Source organism: Musa acuminata, chromosome BXJ1-5 (assembly GCF_036884655.1).
Source record: "Musa acuminata AAA Group cultivar baxijiao chromosome BXJ1-5, Cavendish_Baxijiao_AAA, whole genome shotgun sequence".
Lineage (NCBI taxonomy): Eukaryota > Viridiplantae > Streptophyta > Magnoliopsida > Zingiberales > Musaceae > Musa > Musa acuminata.
In genome coordinates this window covers 45950145-45969363 of record NC_088331.1, presented here as the reverse complement: position 1 = coordinate 45969363, position 19219 = coordinate 45950145, and the positions used below count along the sequence as shown (strand labels likewise).

The 19219-nt window shown below is 34.1% G+C and overlaps 3 protein-coding genes and 2 non-coding genes across 6 annotated transcripts; 4 read left to right on the top strand and 1 right to left on the bottom strand.

Moving 5' to 3' along the window:
- The first annotated feature begins 155 nt into the window (after nucleotides 1-155).
- On the top strand, nucleotides 156-1154 carry LOC135675169 (protein TRACHEARY ELEMENT DIFFERENTIATION-RELATED 7A-like). The gene has a single exon (XM_065185444.1). It carries the CDS (start codon nucleotides 188-190, stop codon nucleotides 917-919), a length of 732 nt encoding a protein of 243 aa, XP_065041516.1. The 5' UTR covers nucleotides 156-187; the 3' UTR covers nucleotides 920-1154.
- A 1914-nt stretch (nucleotides 1155-3068) lies between these two features.
- LOC135674022 (protein TRACHEARY ELEMENT DIFFERENTIATION-RELATED 7-like) lies at nucleotides 3069-3632 on the top strand. The gene has a single exon (XM_065183431.1). The coding sequence runs from the start codon at nucleotides 3069-3071 to the stop codon at nucleotides 3630-3632; it is 564 nt and encodes a 187-aa protein (XP_065039503.1).
- A 699-nt stretch (nucleotides 3633-4331) lies between these two features.
- On the bottom strand, nucleotides 4332-4413 carry TRNAS-CGA (transfer RNA serine (anticodon CGA)). Its single transcript has one exon. It is a non-coding gene; the product is annotated as a tRNA-Ser (tRNA).
- A 305-nt stretch (nucleotides 4414-4718) lies between these two features.
- Nucleotides 4719-11082, top strand: LOC135674609 (uncharacterized). 2 transcript variants are annotated; one of them, XM_065184617.1, is made up of 8 exons: nucleotides 4719-5014; nucleotides 6631-6669; nucleotides 6860-6929; nucleotides 7050-7143; nucleotides 7452-7665; nucleotides 8290-8431; nucleotides 9258-9428; nucleotides 10775-11082. In XM_065184617.1, exons 1-8 carry the CDS (start codon nucleotides 4836-4838, stop codon nucleotides 10964-10966), a joined length of 1101 nt encoding a protein of 366 aa, XP_065040689.1. In that variant the 5' UTR covers nucleotides 4719-4835; the 3' UTR covers nucleotides 10967-11082. The 2 variants fall into 2 exon arrangements, with proteins under 2 accessions (XP_065040689.1, XP_065040690.1); XM_065184618.1 differs by having other exon boundaries at nucleotides 4740-5014; nucleotides 6631-6766.
- A 7833-nt stretch (nucleotides 11083-18915) lies between these two features.
- Nucleotides 18916-18989, top strand: TRNAT-AGU (transfer RNA threonine (anticodon AGU)). The gene has a single exon. It is a non-coding gene; the product is annotated as a tRNA-Thr (tRNA).
- The last annotated feature ends 230 nt before the right edge of the window (nucleotides 18990-19219 follow it).

Sequence of the window (19219 nt, the reverse complement as noted above, 5' to 3'; positions counted from 1 at the left end):
CAATTCACGTTCCTGCTGTCAGCATTTGGAAGCCACCGTTGCAAAGCCGTAGGATGGGAGTAAAGTCTTTTGCAAACCTATTGCCCAATTGCCACCTCCTCTTCTCGATCGATGCTACAAATACCCACACCCCCCCATCCTCTCTCTCCATCCCCTCCATAGTTGTCTTCGAGTCTCTTGAAACGTAATGGCCTTCCTCCCGCCTCGAGTGCCACCGCGTCCATTTGCGCCACCTCCTCCAAAGGTATCCCCGTCTATACCACCGCCACCTAATCGCCGGAGCCCCCCACCACCCTCACCTTCGAAGCAAGCACCACCTCCCCCACCACGCGGCAGACTCCCGCCACCCCCACCTCCGAAGAAAGCGCCACCGCCACCAACTCGCCGCAGCCCCCCGCCACCCCCACCTCCGAAGCAAGCGCCACCACCACCGCCAAGGAAGATGGCCCCGCCTCCGCCGAAGCTGCCACCGCTGCAGCCGCCTCCGCCGAAGCTGCCACCGCTGCAGCCGCCTCCGGCACCCGTCCGTCCTCCACCACCGGTGCCTCCGCCACCAAGCCCAAACCACACCGTTATCATCGTCGTGTTCGCCTCCCTCGGCGGCCTTCTCCTCCTCGCATTCCTCGCGGCGGCACTGTTTTGCTGCATCAAGAAGAGAAAGAAGAAGATGGCCGCCAAAAGCGAAGCCGTGGACGTGGAGGACCATGCGCATGTCCACGAGACTGTCGTTCCAGGACCCCATGGCCAACAACTGGCGACCCTGTCGATCGACGAAGATATCAAAGTCCATGAGGTGTTCAAGAAGGCCACGGTGACGGGTGAAGCCTCATTTAGTGAGCCTGCATCAGGGAAACAACGTTCGAGCAGCAGGACCGGCGGCGCTGGCCCTTCTGTGACAAGTCGCCACCACCTTCTTTAGCACAAAGGCTCGCAGACAACAGAAATGGTCGCCAAAGCTCTGAGAAATATGCATGATGGTTGAATAAGTGTGCTTATTTGATTGTGTTCCTGTTTACACTTGCATTCATTCCATTCATTGTCATCTGCTGTGTGTGTATTGTGATTATTTAAGAACTGTATTCATTTATAAATAAGTAATATGTCATTATTATTATTATTATTATTGATGAGACATCTGAGTTCATTAGTGTATTATTTATTGTATGAGGGTTCCAGTCTAATGTAAATGCCATTTAATATAATAAAAATATTTTTTATCTTTAAAAAATAATTAATTAGGCCAACTTGAGATTGTATTAAATGGTGTATATAAAAATAAGTATCCATGAACCTATGTTTTGAGACCATGAGCTTCATAACATATTTGGCCAAAGGAAGAAGGGAGGCACATTGATCCCCCCCATTCATCATCAAGAATAAGCATGACAATGCCATATGTTAACAAGAGATTTAAGGAAACAATGAAAGTTGCAAATGTTAAAACAAGAATAATAAATATTAATTTTTTTTAAGGTGCTATCTAGTTTAGTTAATAAAAATCGTAAGGTAAGGAAGGTGTTAGGACCTAATCCCATTTTCATCATGTACCCTTTATAAAATAATAATATATAAATAAATAAATAGAGAAATCATTTTAGGTTGTTTTAAGTTTATGATTGGATTGAAGATTTAAGTTTATGATCTCTTCAGTAACTTGATATTCAAAATAATTTTCTTAGTAAATTGATGAAAAAGTTTATATGGTTCCATCAATCAATTATAATTGACTAGGGAGAATTTGGTTTGTTGACTAAACAAATATCTTTGTGAATTTAAAATAGCTTCTAGTATTAGAAGTTTTATATGACTTTTTAAAAAAATTACTATGAGACAGTACATGCAAAATTTTTATTTTTTTATATGCAAATGTGGAAAGTCTTTTATAACTACATTAATTTATATATGTTAAGTTCAAATTTAATTATTAGACTCAATTGGAATCCTGTGTCAAAAATAATTAAATCCAAAGGATATCGAATTCTATAAAACTATATTGCTTAATAAAGTCCCTCCAATGCTTATACTAACTTAAAAAGTTAAGATGTTTTTTATTTTTGAGTTGAGAATGTAAAACCATAAGCATATATTCTATGAGAGCTTTTTATTTTTGTATTTTGGAACACAACTTTTAATAGTATGGCTCCGGAACCATTATATTTGCAAAAGTGTATTAATGTCGGAGATAATTTTATATATTTTTCTATTTAAGTAAAATTATGTTATATTGAATTCGAGAAGCATGCGATAGACACGATGTAGTCAATAACATCTATATGATAAAAGTACTATGAATATAACATTGAGGTGTCAACCTTGTAATCATGAAGGTATTGATCATATCATTATAATCCTAATCGAAGAATTTTCTGATCAGTTTTTGATTGCCTCGAAAGATAAAAAAAATAATTAATTATTTTTTATTCCTCAAAATAATTAATTAGTTTTCGATAATCATTACGCGATTGAGATATCTTTTAAAATTTATTGGTTAATAACTTAGGGTTTTCCAAGTTATATTATGATAATTAGGCAGCTTGACCCTATCGGGATAAGACACATTGAAATCAATTATCGTATCATTAGTAAAAAAAGAAATCATTTAGGTTAGATTATCTATGCAATCACGCTCTCAAATTACAAATGTTTATATGAAGTAACTTGAAAAGATACTATTTATCTACGCAAGTTGAACATCTCGAACATTCATCCTCCGGAGAGTTCAGAATGCCACCAAATGCATTGGACAAATTTGGCGAATTAAATGAAGGATTTCTTTTTTCTCATAATCGATTGACACATATTGCTCTACCAACAATTACCTATTCAAGATTTTCTACCACTGTATATATATATATATATATATATATATATATATATATATATATATATATATATATATATATTATATAGTCTGAATATGATATATTTCCTTGAATTAGGCAACATTTATTATTTAAATCTTGTACATACGTCTATATATATACGTATATATCGATTCATAGTTCAATAACAAAATCGCTATAATCTCCGTCTCTTGCAGCACAATGTCACGGCGAGGAGCTCGCAAGATGCTTGGAGTTTCACCGCGACGACGGCTCTGGAAACTGCCACCAATTCTGCCACCAATTCTGCCACCGGTGCCGATCCCCAAACTGCCACCGGTGAACTTGCCTCCAATACCCAAACTACCACCGGTGAACTTGCCTCCAATACCCAAACTGCCACCGGTGAACTTGCCTCCAATACCCAAACTTCCTCCACTCCCGGATCTGCCGATACCGCACGTACCTAAACTGTCGTTCGGGCTCCCGTTCCTGAACCTCCATTTCATCGGCACCGTGTTAGTCTCCATCGTCGTCCTTTTCCTTCCCGCGATCCTCGCAGGGGTCGCGTGTTGCTGCTGCACCAGCTGGAGGAGGAAGAAGATGGCCGCCCAACGTGAGGCTGTGGACGTAGAGGACCGTGTGCATGTCCACAAGACTGTCGTTCCCGGATCCCATAGTCAACAACCAGCGGCCCCATCAGTCCATGAGGTGATCGAGAAGGGTGCGGGGATCAATGAAGCCTCTCGCAGTGAGCCTTACACGAGCGAGAAGGGAATGTCCGAGCAACGAACTGTAGCACCTTCTTGACCACAAAAGCTAGCATGCAGCTTAGAGAGAAGAAGTGTGCTGGGAAAATACACAGTGTGTTTATGTTTCGATTCACTGTCACCTGCAGCATTGATTGTGTTTATTTAAGAGCTGAATTCATTTGCAAATAAATAATGTGTGTTTCATTTGCTTCCTTGCATTGATTTGGATGGATTTCACACTATTGTGGCTTCCATCAAATTATTACTTTAGGGCATAACTCTGAGTTCCAAGATTTCATTGGTTGTTCTATTTCAGATGCTTTCAAGAATTTCTAAGTTGAATTTGGATAATTTCACATTTAAATCATATAATAATCCTTAAAGGACAAAGACATACTTATCTTAGGGGCACCCTAGTAAATTCCTCCCAACTAAAAATTCAATTATGGGTAATTTTTTTGAGTAAATTGTCTATTAAGTTATTGTTTCTGAATATTTGAAAAAAATAAAAAAAATCATTTCAAGTTGTGTTATTTGACATAAATAGTAGGATTCGAACCCTAATAAATTCCTCCCAACTAAAAATCAATTATGAGTATTTTTTGAGTAAATTATCTAAGAAGTTATTGTTTATGAATATTTGAAAAAAATTAAAAATATCATTTCAGGTAGTTTAAATTTATGACTATTTGACAAAAAGGGAAAAAAATCAGGTCAAGTTGTGTTCTTTGACATAGATAGATCAATAAAAATGCAACGTCGACAGCAGGATTCGAACCTGCGCAGGCAGAGCCCAACAGATTTCGAGTCTGTCTCCTTAACCACTCGGACATATCGACGCTTCTTGTTGTTGATCTAAACATTTATTTATATATAGTCATTTCAATGATCCCAGTCATAGGACCCAGTTACGTAACTGCACACGTAATCGCTTTCTCCAGCTCGGACACTATCGGATCGCCTTGGCCGGCAACGCGGTGACCTGAGACCAACTCTCACCGCCAAAGTAACGCACCCAACAAACACTAGTAGAGTACGCAAGACTAAGCCCGAGTCAATGCAGTGATGTGCCATACCAGAAGGTTGGGTCACCGTCGGTCGAGGTAAGACGAATTGCCTTCGCACTCACCACTGTTAAGCTGAAGTTCCACGCACCGTCGCAATCTGTCCCTATCTTTCCTTCTAAGATGGTGTTCTTCGCTGCCGCCATCTCGCGCTCTATTCTTCGGCGCGCCGCCAAGCCTTGCGTTTTCCCCCGGCGATGGATCTCCGGCGGCGGCGCCTCCGGCGTGGACGGGATCGCGGCCGCCGGATACCACGTCACGGGCGGGCCGTCCTTCATGCGGGGGACCGTCTTCTGGGAGCCCAATCGGCCCCTCACCATCGAGGAGTTTCATATGCCCAAACCCAAGGCCGGCGAGCTCCTCATCAAGACCAAAGGTCAAGGATGGATCCTTCGATTTCGATCTGTCTTTGCGTTTGCTTCCCCCCTTAGGTCATGTTTGCTGTTCTTAATGTCTCTGTCGATCTATTTCGAGGGTATCTTTCAATCGGTTAATTCGATATTCATGTACAACAACAATAGCTTGAGTCTCAACTATTTGCGATCGGTTATATAGATCTTGTATCATTATTGATAAAATATCATATGTTTAGTTTGGTTCAGAGTATTTAAATTTTTTATTAAAATTTTCTTTTGGATCCTTTTCTGTTATCTCTTGAGCATATGTTAGTATCATATTTTCTTTTATCTTATTCTCTATCAAAGGATACATAGTTATTTACAAATAAAATTATTTCATTTTAAACTATAAAGGAACTAAATTTACTTTTTGAACTGAAATAGGTGATCTTGTTTACTTTGCTTTTTCTTCTTTTCCATGATCTCTCTTAAATCAATAGGTTGACATTGGAACGTTATGAGCTTATCTCATAGTATTGATCTGATAATATTATCAGCTTTAAGTCCATCAGGGCATCTGAACTCTCTTAGCTGTATTGCTCATTGACTACGTACCATTATAAGACAGAAAAGAAAGTTACATATTTAACCATGACTTAAGGATTCGAGTCCAGTTCCTCATTCAACATATTATTTTTATCATATAATCCCTTAATTTATACTGTAATCTTCGGATTATTATCTATGGTATCACCAAACCTTAATTTTTATATCGTCGCTGAGACATAATCATATTCCTTGTCTTGATTTGGTATGCTATTTTATTTGCATTTGCCTTTCAATCCACCAAAGTTTTGTTCTAAAAACTTTTGTTTTCTTTAAGCAGTGATTACTTTGGTCGATTTTGCTTATAGTCTCTACATGAGAGCTCAGTGAACTGAAAAGCTTCCCAGGTTCTGTGTTCCTATCTTTTTCTGTGTCATGTCATGCTCCACCTTCATTGACTGCAGCTTTGTTAAGCAACCTTGCCAAGTTTTAGTTTGTGTGCATACAAGTGTTTCTGCAAAGACTGTTTATTCACATATTAAGGTTATAAATAAGTCATCTCATTCCTATTCCTTGATTGTGGGGGGTTTTCATGTGGCTAGAGAGCAAGCGATACTTGTATCTGGAGATTGAGTACTATTGTTGACCATATGCATCAGAAACATTGGCATTTCATTTAATTCTGAGGTTGTAAATATTGACATCCTCCAATCTGAAGAATTATTGACATGGCATCCTCTTTAGAGTCTGTCTTTTTCACTTGGATAGATGTATCGGTTGCTTCAGTTTTTACTCATGCAAGTTAAGAAAATGTAGGTCAAAGCAGCACCAATTATAGATGATTAAGTATTTCAATTGCATGAGATTTATTAAAATTTCACAAATTAGTAATTTTGGCCTTTCTAGTTTGGTGGTGCTTAATTATGCAATTATGTGGTTTATGCTTAGTAATATGTGCCTTTCTAGTTTTTATTTTCATTTATGAAACTGTACTTGCTCTCTGTTCAATTCCTTATTTTGACCTTTTTTGTGACTAAACTTTTATGCAGCTGGCTTTATTATGTAACCTAAATTGTAGTTTAAATGAGCTTAATGCTTTTATTTTCAGCATGTGGAGTCTGTCACTCCGATCTTCATGTCTTGAAAGGTGAACTTCCTTTCTCAAGTCCTTGTGTTGTCGGACATGAAATAACTGGGGAGGTAGTTGAGCATGGTGCACATACTGACAGTGGGATTATAAAGAGGTAGATGTACATGGAGGAAATCTTTTGGTTGTCAATGTACATAATTTTTTTTTTTACTTGTTTCAGAAAGTTACAATCTGTCAAGATTTTCAGGTTTCCAGTTGGAAGTCATGTTGTTGGAGCTTTTATAATGCCCTGTGGTAATTGTTTCTTCTGTGTGAAGGTAGAAAATTTCAGCTTCTATGCTTGTGTTGTGTTTGATGGCTTTTCCTTAAGTTGTTGGGTTCTAGTGAGCCCCGAGTAGGTGTCCTATTTTGTAATTATAGTTTGAATATAATAACAGGGTCAGGAGGACCTTTGTGAGGCTTTCTTTGCTTACAATCGTGCAAAAGGAACTCTTTATGATGGCGAAACACGACTATATCTTCGCAGCAATGGTACTATTCCACATTTAGCATTACTTCCCTTTTGTTAGCTTATTCAAACCTCAAAGATAACTCTTTGCACTTCAAAGCATACAACATTAACTTTTAGTTTTCATTTAGCAATTTGCATATGTCATTTATGCAGTAAATCATGCCGAAAAACAGTATTTTTCATGATCACATGTGGTTCTTTACATTCCATCTTTATGAAATATAAGAGAAAAAAGATGTTCTCGTGACAGATGAATCTACTTCATGTGGTAATCATGTAATAAAATTTACTTCCTCTGTTATGTCTGAATGTTTGTTGTTTTATATAGGGAAGCCAGTGTATATGTACAGCATGGGTGGAATGGCTGAATATTGTGTTGTACCAGCCAATGCATTGGCTGTTCTTCCCAATTCACTTCCATACACAGAATCAGCAATATTAGGGTGTGCTGTTTTTACTGCATATGGTGCTATGAGGCATGCAGCTGAAATGCTAGCGGGTGATTCAGTTGCGGTTATTGGAGTTGGTGGTGTCGGATCCAGGTGATGCTCTGAAATCACAATTGTTTTGTCCACTGGAATGCGGTCCATGCATTTCGAAGTGGAGATAATTATGCATGCTTGTCTCTAATATCTGAGTTGTTTGTAGTGTTTTGTTATATCTGCTATCGGAGGCATATGTCAGTTTATTCCCATCCTACTAGCTCATCAACTTGTGATTATAATGGTACAAACCAGAAAACATTTTCCCCTCTAATAGATGTGATCAGTATACAAAGCCATGTGAAGTTATGGACTCTGTAGTCTGTACTGCCTTGTTATGAATCCTGCAGGTAAAAAATGATTCACATGAATATTAATATATGATAAAGTGAAATATTTGTTACTTCTACCTTGCATCTTTGATTGAAATATTTTGTAGAGCCGCAAAGAAGAATTGTACGCTTATTTAAATATTAAAATGATTTTGTTCAATATTTAAATGATGCTTATTATCACAAAAGAAAAAAGAGGATGCTTTCTGAACTTGCTTATAGTTATATTTCTTATTCAATGTCACTACTTATAAGACATAGTATCTATTTCTTACTTGTAATGCACATTTATGTATATTGTTAATGCCTATGTTTGGTGGTTGCATCATTTTGATTAAGTTATCTGCTTCAGTTGTTTGCAGATAGCGAAGGCATTTGGTGCTGCTGAGATCATTGCAGTGGATGTTCTTGATGAGAAACTTCAGAATGCTAAAATTCTTGGTGCTACACACACCATAAATGGATTAAACGAAGATGTTGTCGACAAGATCAAGGTAGATATTTTAATATCCTCATTCTTATCTGTTCCTGGTTTATGAAGATGACTTGAAAATAATGTTTCTTTGTTGCTTTTGATGCTAAATTATTTAGAAACAGACTCATCTGCCTGACTAATAATATTAATGGAAGATGTGTCTACAATAGAAGACTTTTGTGTGTCTATATTGATCAAATGCAAACGTGAATAGAGCAGTAAGCATATAATAAAAATAACGTTTATAGCAATCACAGAATTTTGAATAGTCAGCATATAACATGATATATTAATAACTCGGTTGAACACTAAAGAAATTCACTCTTTCTCTGGTTGTGATTTTATTTGCCATCTATCTGTTTGTGTGCAAAATATACCATGACAATATTTTTATGCATCTGAAAAAAAAAGAGACTGAATTACAATACAGTTACAACAAAAGCGTAGTCGCAACCATTTGGAATCAACTAAATGGATCTTTTATCATCATTTAGATATCTAATAAGTTAAGAGAAATCTTTATTTATAGTTTCTATTAAAGTTTTTAAAATTCTTCCTCTATCTCTCCTCATACCACCAATAGTAGTCATTTGACTGAATTACAGTATTGTTCTAAAATGAGAATCAAGCTTTTCTGGCATTATTATAATTTCCCGTATTTTGCAACATTACATAGCTGATAATAGATATATCATATTTGACTAACTATAAATTTAATGTGCAGGTTTTGAAAGCTTTGAATAGAGCAAAGTACCTTTCTTTTTAGATGACTTTGCATTATCTCTATTCTCTAACTCCTATCCCTTGGATCTTGCTATAATTGCATCAATTTTGACTCTTGGTAGGAAATAACTGGAGGAAGGGGTGTTGATGTGGCTGTAGAGGCACTGGGGAAACCACTGACATTTATGCAATGCACCAAAAGTGTAAGAGATGGAGGGAAAGCTGTCATGATAGGTCTTGCCGCCACCAATGCAATAGGGGAGGTAGACATAACTCGTCTTGTCCGCAGACAGGTAATGTTTTAAATCTTGAAATTCAAGTTCAACCAAATACTCCACAGTTCTCCAATCTGTTATGTAAATAGATATATGGGCCACTTTCATTATCTGAATGTTAGTCTACCTGCTTCTTTAACAGAACTTTCTCCATGGAGAGAAATTAGTGACAGAAGACCATTAAAAAGTTGGAAAAAGGAAATACATAATCAGTGTCCAATATGTTATATCAAGTACAATTAGCATCACCACTTTTCATGTCGATTATCAGTGGTTCATGCAGTATTTTTCTGCTACAGGACTTGTAAATAGGCCGGTTAGTTTTATGCAATACATGCTTAAGTCCAGTGACAATGTACATGCATGGTGCATATTGTAGCACATTGGACTGCTTGTGACTGTTTTAATAAGATTTATTATGTTATATTGCTTGTAGATAGATGTCAGACCCAAGTAACTAAATACTATAAATGGAAATGGAAAAATATGCATGAACTCTTGACAATGTCCAGATCTTTTATTGGACACATGAGATATTGCTTGATGTCACCAAAGCGACGAAAGCCTGTCGGACACTCCTATGGTGTGATACCATGGATAAACTGTTTGTTGAGGCAAGATAATTTTCCACCAGTGATGAGCAATAAAAAACCTGATTTGACTTCAAACAGACAACACGACAACTATCCATATAAGCAACTGGACATGTATTGACACTACAAAGTTCTAGAGAATTAGTATTTCTTAACCATGCAATTCTTTTAATAGTCTTTCCAAGTGTTAATCTCTAGATGAGCTGCAACTTTAACTTCCAGGCTTTCATGTCAGTATATATTGGCATTGAAACTGTTGAATGAACTATATCAGGTTTGCTCAGTGTTGCTCGCTCTGTTAAACAGTTTTTGTTCAGTTTGGAAATCCTATTCCAGAATGTAGAGTTCTGTAGATCATTAGCAACGAGAATATCTTTTTCCAGCCATGTATTTTGCCTGTTGATTCATTTAAGCTTCCAAATTTCTGTTCAGTTCATGAATTTCACAAGTGACAGTGCATTGCCATACTTTGACTCAGCAATAATAAATTAGACTATACAATGTGATTTTTAAGTTGACATGTTTGTTATGGTAGATTTGGTTATCTCCATCTGTTTTCATCAAACACTCGATTAATAGACATAATCTTTGTACAACTTGTTATTTTGATGTTATCACTAGTCTTTTCATATCTTTGTTTGTTAGCTTAGTAAGAGAAGGTTGCTAAGTCTATGATTTGTTGTCACTGCATCTACATTTTTCATTCCCAGTAACTATGACTTACCAATTACTCAGCTCAGATTAATGGAAATTATGATTTTTTTGGAGCAGGTCAAAATAATTGGCTCATACGGTGCAAGAGCCAGACAAGACCTACCCCAGGTGGTCAAGCTTGCAGAAACTGGAATCTTCAATCTTCGTGACACAGTTACAAGGAAATGCAAATTCGAAGAAGCCAACGCTGCATTCGATGATCTGAACCATGGAAAGATCATCGGCCGGGCAGTCATTGAGGTTATGTAGTTCTCTTCTGGTTATGCTATCTTTCTCAATAAACCAACCATCACCTCTGACATGTAAACATTTCAAGTTCCTCTTCTATCTTATTTGCAATAAATTTATTCTCGCTATTGTGTCGATCATGCTTGTGTTCTTCGTTGTTTTACATGTTTTTGGTGTAAGAAATCGTCTGTGAAAATTCATAGTTTTGTTTGAAACTTTTGATGCCGATGCCTCTGACTTTGACCCCTTTCCTCGTCAAACTGGTCAAACCCAACTTATCCAAACCAAATTAAATCAATGCTTGGGGGTTTAATAGAAAGTTGAGGGATACCCTCAACTTCGTCTAAATCTTCTCCTACATTTCTTCGAGAGTGAAATGTTTCGAGAATGCACCAACTCTAGCCTTAAGAAGCCACAAAATCACGAAGAAAAAAAGGGACGTGATGCGCACACGTCTCTCGTTTGACACATTAGCCATAGAGTTCAAGTTGGCATATCTAAATTACCGACAATCCCAAAGGTTCAATTCAAAAAATCTATGTGTCTCTTGTGTGTGAAGATATAGGTAGATCCTAAATAAGTAATATATGTTATAAATATGATTGATTCTTATTATAGTTATGGTCAATAGAAAGAAAATATGATTATATTAAGATTTCTTAGTAGATAAATTTTATGGGAAGAATTCTCCTAATCACTCATCTTAGTTTTTCTATTCTCACCTATAAAATGTAAGATCTTTTAAGACGAATCAATCCAACTAGTGAATGAGAGATTATAGATCTTTTTTTCATATCTCTTTTGTCCTTAATCTATTGCTTATAACGATTATATGTAGAATAAAAAAAGAGAAGAAGACGACCTTCACTATAGTTTTTGGATCTAACGATAACGTACTTACTGATATTTGATTTATCGTTATTTTATTTTAATTTCTAATATTAAGATTTTTTACATAATAATGGCATATTATAGTTTATATAATTACCATTGGTATTAGAGTCATGTTTTGAAATCAAATACTTTAGAACGTAAAAGTATTTCAAATCGATTTTATATTTAGATTTATTTATTAGCACTCTTTGCTTGTGAAAAGATATTATTTGGTTTTGATTTACATTGAACGATCTGTTTGTGTTGACAATTTGCTTTCTATCTAGTCTGTCCTGTCGCATACTTGCGGCGATGTGAGGTTTCTCGAGTTTGATTGATGGATCATTATCGATAGTTTACTATCGACGGAAGTATTATTGAAGGTGATGACTTTCAGGGGTCGAAAGTCCAGTTACGAGTAGCGGCTACATATGCAATAGAAGCCTCATAAGGTCTGGCAGCCTTGCGACGGTTGCAATAGCGCCATTGCATGTGACGACTATAGTAGTGCCACTGTGCGCAGCAATTGCAACATCGCCGTAGCATTTGTTGGCCGCGATCGGCATTGACCATATGCCAAAGGCCATAGTACCTAACAACTACGTGATGGACTTATAAGCATCGCCAAGCACCACGACAGCGGTGTGGTCGACAACCATGTGTGGGCACGACGACACAACACAGCGTGACGACGCACAGCCGCTTGTGGGTGCAACAGCATGACGCGACGACTAGTGAGGTCACTGGTCGACCACGTGAGAAGGGTCGTGCCACAGCGAGCGACACATAAGCAAACGATCGGTGCATCGTCGACAAGACCCATGCGCATGGGCATGGTGGAACGTAGTGACGATAGAATGAGAATTAGAGTTTTTTAATAAAAAGATATTTTTAGCCATCATAAATAAAATAATTCTAACTTGTGTCCTTAAATCTTATTTTCCAATTATATCATTCAAAAATTAGATATTTCTTTCAATATCCCGTATAAAATTATAGTTGTACCCTTTAGAAATTAAAAAGAATTATTTATGTCCTCAATTATAAAATTAATTTATTTGATTTATTTTAATCAAATATTTTGATCTTGATCATAATTATATTTTGACTACTTAATTAGATTTATTGATCTATCAAGTTTTGGTCGAATTAAAAAAAAATCAAATCTTGATCAAATTTTGACTTTAATCAACTTTAATTTTGATGGGCGTAATTGGGTGGATGATTGGCCCAAATCTATTAGCCTAATTTGGATAGCCTAATCCTGGTCTAAGAGGTTATATATAGAATTTTAAAAAATATAAATTATGACATTCTCTTATAGTTTTCTCATTCGATATTGATAAAATTTTACATGTGATAATAAAAATCTAATTATTATTCTTATATGTTTATTTGGTTATTCACATGTATATTTTAAAATTATTAAATAATATTTATTTTTCACATAAAGGTATGATTTATGATTTATCATGATTATAGTTATTATACGAGTTTTTTTTAATATTGATTGATATTTGATAATTTATTATGATTATTTTTTTATTATTATTAAACTATTTTGACATAAATTAGATTGAAAATTTTTGATGAATATTATTTGTAGCTCACATCCCTAAGTTTTATTTAATTGGTAATTACTAAAGTGGCTTAGAATAATAGACTTATTAGAAATGAATTACAATAAATATTTTATCATTTATAAGATATTTTAAATTATATTTTAAATTATTATATTAGTCTTGTAGCTACCAAGGTGGCATAGATCTAACTTATAAAATTATATTAAAAATCAATCTTAAATTATATTAAAAATCAATATTAAATTATATTTTAAAAAAATAATATTTATAATGACACACATAATTAGAAGATTTAGATAATCTTAAAGGAGAATCTATTTTGAATAATTATGTGATAGAATAGGATAATACTATTTTGGATATCATTGTAGTTTAGGGTTGTATACCCAATTGTAACAATATTATTCCATAGGAATAATATTAGTCTTCTATAAATAATTTTGTATGAATACTGGATATATAAATATTTCACCCAAAAGTAAAATAGAGATGATATCGAAATTTCAATATTTACTGAAAAACTTAAAGTATTAATATTATTTATTTATAGCCATACTTTTATCCATATATTTTTATACTTCTTTCTAATATTTATATTTTTTGGGATTAAATTATCATAAATGGCTTGAAATATGCAATTTACACAAATTGTGTTAGACCTTGATCAAACTCATTGAATGGATCACATACATAATTACTGAAAGTTTTATAAAATAAATAATTAAGATAAATGATCGAAAAATATATAAAAGACTCAATTTTATGATAATTGCTAATAATATTTAGACTTCGTTATAATTTATGATTAGCACACTAGAATATTTAAAGATCAATTTAAATTTACTAACAAACTATTGGTTGACATATTAATGAAAGTACTAATTGAAATTCAGTATGAAAGTATTTGAGAAATTCAAGATTATATTATCAATATACTTGACAAAATTGTAAGCTCAAGAACATTATGTATAAATATATATGAGTTTTTTCTTATATAATATATTCTTAATTTTATTTCTTCGCTCATTTAAATTTACTATTATAAAATTAAGGATGGGTGAAACTTAAATAAACTAGCTAGTATATGTCTTTAGAAAGAATTAAAATTAAAATAGGAAAGACTCATAATAATTTGAGTATGACTTAAGGAATGGGTAATAAGTTAAAACATAAATCACCTGAGTCTATAAATGCTATATAAACCCATAAAAAAATCTTCATAGTAAACTGCTACTTCTGTGATAAGAAAGGTCACGTGAAGATGGGTTATAAGATTTGATTCGAAAAGGAAAGATGTAAGTCTAACATTTATATCTTTCTAATCAAATATTATAAAATTTATTTTCTAAAACTTAATGAATTGATCCTAATGCTTCAACTTATATTATCAATAATAAAAATTTATTTTAATATAAGAACTAAAATATTATGAACTATCGTTATAGGAAATCATTTTAAAGCGAAAGCGATAGTAATTGATACTTATCGCCTATGCCCAGAGAAGATTCATATGATGTTATATTTTCATAATTCTAAAAATTTAAGTTTTTTATTTGGAATTGTTAGGATATTGTTTCTTTTTGACGGAGGTAAACTTATCATAATTCAGTAAAAGATAATTTTTTCTATATGATGGTCTATACAGAGTTAATATGAATCTTGAGTTTACAATGATCCTATAATGAAATATTAGAATGAAACATAGTTTATTGAACTCCTTAAGACTATATATACTTACATCTATGAGTCACTTCATATTTTCTATTTTGGTGGAGAAAGATATTTTATCACCTTTATATATTATCAATTGAGACATAATTATATATATCTAATTCATGTAAGGTCTCATGTTGTTGACACATTTAGGTGTATACAAATAAAATCGAGAGATAATTAGATAGAAATGTCAAAATTATCTGATAGGGGTGATAAGTTTTATAGTAGTTATGATGAACCCAATCATAATTCTAGTTATTTTACTAGATTCTTAGAAAAATGAGGTATTTGTACTTAATATGTTTTACTAGATGTGCCAGAATAGAACGAAATTGTTGAAAGACGAAATCGTACTCTTATGGATATGATTATGAGCATGATAGGTTATTCTTCTATACTTGAATTAATGTGAGGTGAAGCCCTTATATCTTAAACAAGATTTCTAGTAAGTCAATTCCATCAACTTCTTTTGAGTTTGTGAGGTGAAGCCCTAAGAACGATTATGTATATCTTAAACAAGATTCCTAGTAAGTCAATTCCATCAACTTCTTTTGAGTTATGGACTAGTAGAAAACTCAATTTAAGATATTTATATATTTATAATTATCTTAAAGAGATTAGGGTCTTCAATTCACATGAAATGAATTTAGATTCAAGGATTATTTTTGAATATTTTATTATTTATCCAAAAAATTCAAAGGGATATAAATTTTATTCCTTTAGTCATAGTACGAGAATAATTAAATCTAGTAATGTAAGATTATTAGAAAATAACAAAACAATAAGAGTGAAAATCTTAAATTTTAATTATGATATTAAAGAAATACATGTTGATATTCCTTTATCATTTTATATTCGAAATATTATTCTTCCTCAAATTACTAAAAAAATTAATGAGGGTGAATAATAAAATAATATTGATAAACTCCCACATGATGTTGATGTCATTGCTAATAATATTGATAAACACCAACATTTTTTAGAATATTTCAAAGGGAAAAGAGACTTATCATTTTTTATTATATATGATATATCTATAAGAATCATATTATGATATAGAATCTAAGGGATTCCTCGTTGTTTTCACAAGTTATAAAAAATAATTATTCTATAAAATGATACGATGCAATAAAAAAAGAGTTGAAATAAATGGACCAGAATCGTGAGAATTTGTCGAATTGCCTAATAATTGTAAAAGAGTTTATTATATAAACATGACTTAAAAGAGTAATATAGAACAATATGATAACTAGACTTATGGTTAAAGGTTTTACTCATAAAGAATGTATCGATCATAACAAGATATTGTGGATATAGGATTAGGATGTAAAAATAACTTTTCTGAATGGAAATATGGATTTATATGAATTAACCTAAATAATGATTCGTAGAGAAAATAAAAGAAATATAAAATTTAGTATGCAAATTTAAGAAATTCATTTATAACCTTAAATAAATCTCTAGATAATAATATGTAAAGTTTTTTTTATACCATTAATTCCTTCAAATTTAAGGAAAATACTTTTGATTAATATTTTTATCTAAAGATCAGTAGGAGTAAGTTTATTATATTGATCTTATGTTTGGATAATATTTTGCTTCCCATTAGTGATCTTAGTTTATTGTATCAAATCAAAAGAAATTTCACTAAGAATTATAAAATAGTTGATATGAATGAGGCAACTTATATTATTGGCATTGAGATACATGGGTAGCTTAAGTTAACTTGTGTCAAATCCCTTGTGCACCTCTTGTGTTGGACACTCCTACCAAAGAGGTTTAACCTAGCATGCCCTAATGCCCTCATACATTCGATATCCCTATGCTGATGGTCTAAATCGATATGCTTCAGGTCATCATAAGTCTCATACATTTGATAGTACCTACGAGAGTGGTTTATGTCAACATGCCACGATGTACTTTTGTATTTGATGCTCCTTGTGTGGATAGTTGAAGACATGCCTTGATGCCTTCTTTATATCATGCATCCAAAACCCCCATGCAAGTGGTTCAAATTAGCATGCATCGATGTCTTCGTGCACCTCATGCATTTGACACCACCTACCAAAGAGGTTCAAGTTGGAATACTCTGATGCCCTCAAACATCTCATAATTTTGACAACCTCTACATGAGTAGTTTAAGGCAATATGCCCCAACGCCATTATGCATCTCATGTGTTTGACATACCCCTATGTGGGTAGTTCATATTGATGCACCCTCGAGTATCTCTTGCTTCCAATACTCCCTATGTGGGCAATTCAGGTTATCATGCCTCGATATCTTTATATGTCTCTCGTGTCTGACATTTGGATAATTCAAGTCGATATCCCATGATGCCCTAACATGTCTTGACACTCTATATGAGTAGCTCAAGTCGGTATATCTTAATACCATCACATCTCATGCATTTAATCCTTCTTATGCGAGAATTTCAAGGTAGTATGACACAAAGCTCTCATTTGTCTCGTATGTCCAACACCTCTACATGGGTGGTATAAGTCAACATGTCTCAATACCTTTGAATGTCTCATGCATCTAACACCCCTCATGTTGGAGTTTCAAGTAGATTTACACTATTCTCATGTACCTCATGTATCTAGTACCAATATGTGGGCTATTATTTTGGCATGCCACAATGTCCTCGTATGTTCTATGCATTTAACACTATATATATAGGTTGTTCAAGTTTGCACATGTCGATGCCCTCACAAGTCTTATGCACTTGATTACCCTCTAAGCAACAAGTAGTTCAAGTCAGCATATCCGAATGCCTTTATATATCTCCAATATTTGATGCCTGCTATGTGGATAGTTTAAGTCAACATATAATAATGCCCTCATTCATTTTTGCAACCAAGACTTCCTATACAAGTAGTTCAAGTTAGCATGCATCGACATGCATCAACGCTGTGACAATCTCCTACTTAGATAATTTAAACATATTTTGAAACCCTCATGTATCTCTTCTGACTAACGCTACTTACACGAGTAGTTCAAGATAAGCTTTATCGCTGTATTTTTTACATCTCATGTGTCGTTACCTAATCATTTCTTAATATAGGTAATGATTATTGAGTTCTTAGTTAGATATTATGCTTTAATATAGAAAAATTTTTCTATGAAGCACCATAGAGGATGAATAATATGACTAGAATTAACAATCAATCTATACTCACACAGATACCATCCAACCTTAAGAAACCAATTGAAGCTCAACACATGTCACCTAGTTGGCTATAAAAGCCCAACTAGTATTATGATGGTGTGGCACCACCTAGGCTTGTGTAGTCTATCTAGTCATCATGGAATGTCACTTGAGCATAACTAGACAAGACATAAAAAAAAAATTCTATATTGATACATTTTCTTAGGACCTATAAAAGGGATATCTTTGCACTTAACTCTAACTCTAACTCTCCGAACTAAAACTCAATCTCTTGAGCTCTCTATTGATTTAAGCATAAGAGGGATTTATCCCCGGACATGATTTTGTAGGATCCCTCGACTCTAGCGGAGTTTGTTATCAAGGGAAAGAACGAGAAACAACATTTAAGGAATGAGTCATGTTGATTCAACTTCAGAGGTTGGCTATTATTTCTAACACTTAAGTATAATATTAACATTCCTTAGTTATTATGACACTCTAAATATATCTTACTAAGACTAGAAGTAATTTTGATGCTATAACTTGCACATAAAAAATTTTCGAGAGCATGACGCAAAATCACACATGCACACAAAACATCGTGACTTCTTTATTTAAAATATTTAAAAAATGAAAAAAAGAAATAGAGATTGCTTTCATAGCTCAGTTGGTTAGAGCACCCGTTTAGTAAGCGGGAGGTCTTGAGTTTAAATCTCATTGAAAGCAAAAAAAAATTCAGTTTTTATTGTGACTTTTACACAGTCATCACAGGCTTATCTATCATTTTCAAAGCCGCCTCAATTTCATCTCGATCGAGATAAAGGAAATGATCGATAACAGAAGCCCAATCCCAAATGCAAGTTTAGTGAGATGTGATTTTGATGCTCAATGTGGAGATTGGTAGAAATTATGCAGGAACAAAGGAGCAGCAACAAAGTGTACATCTTCCTAATTAC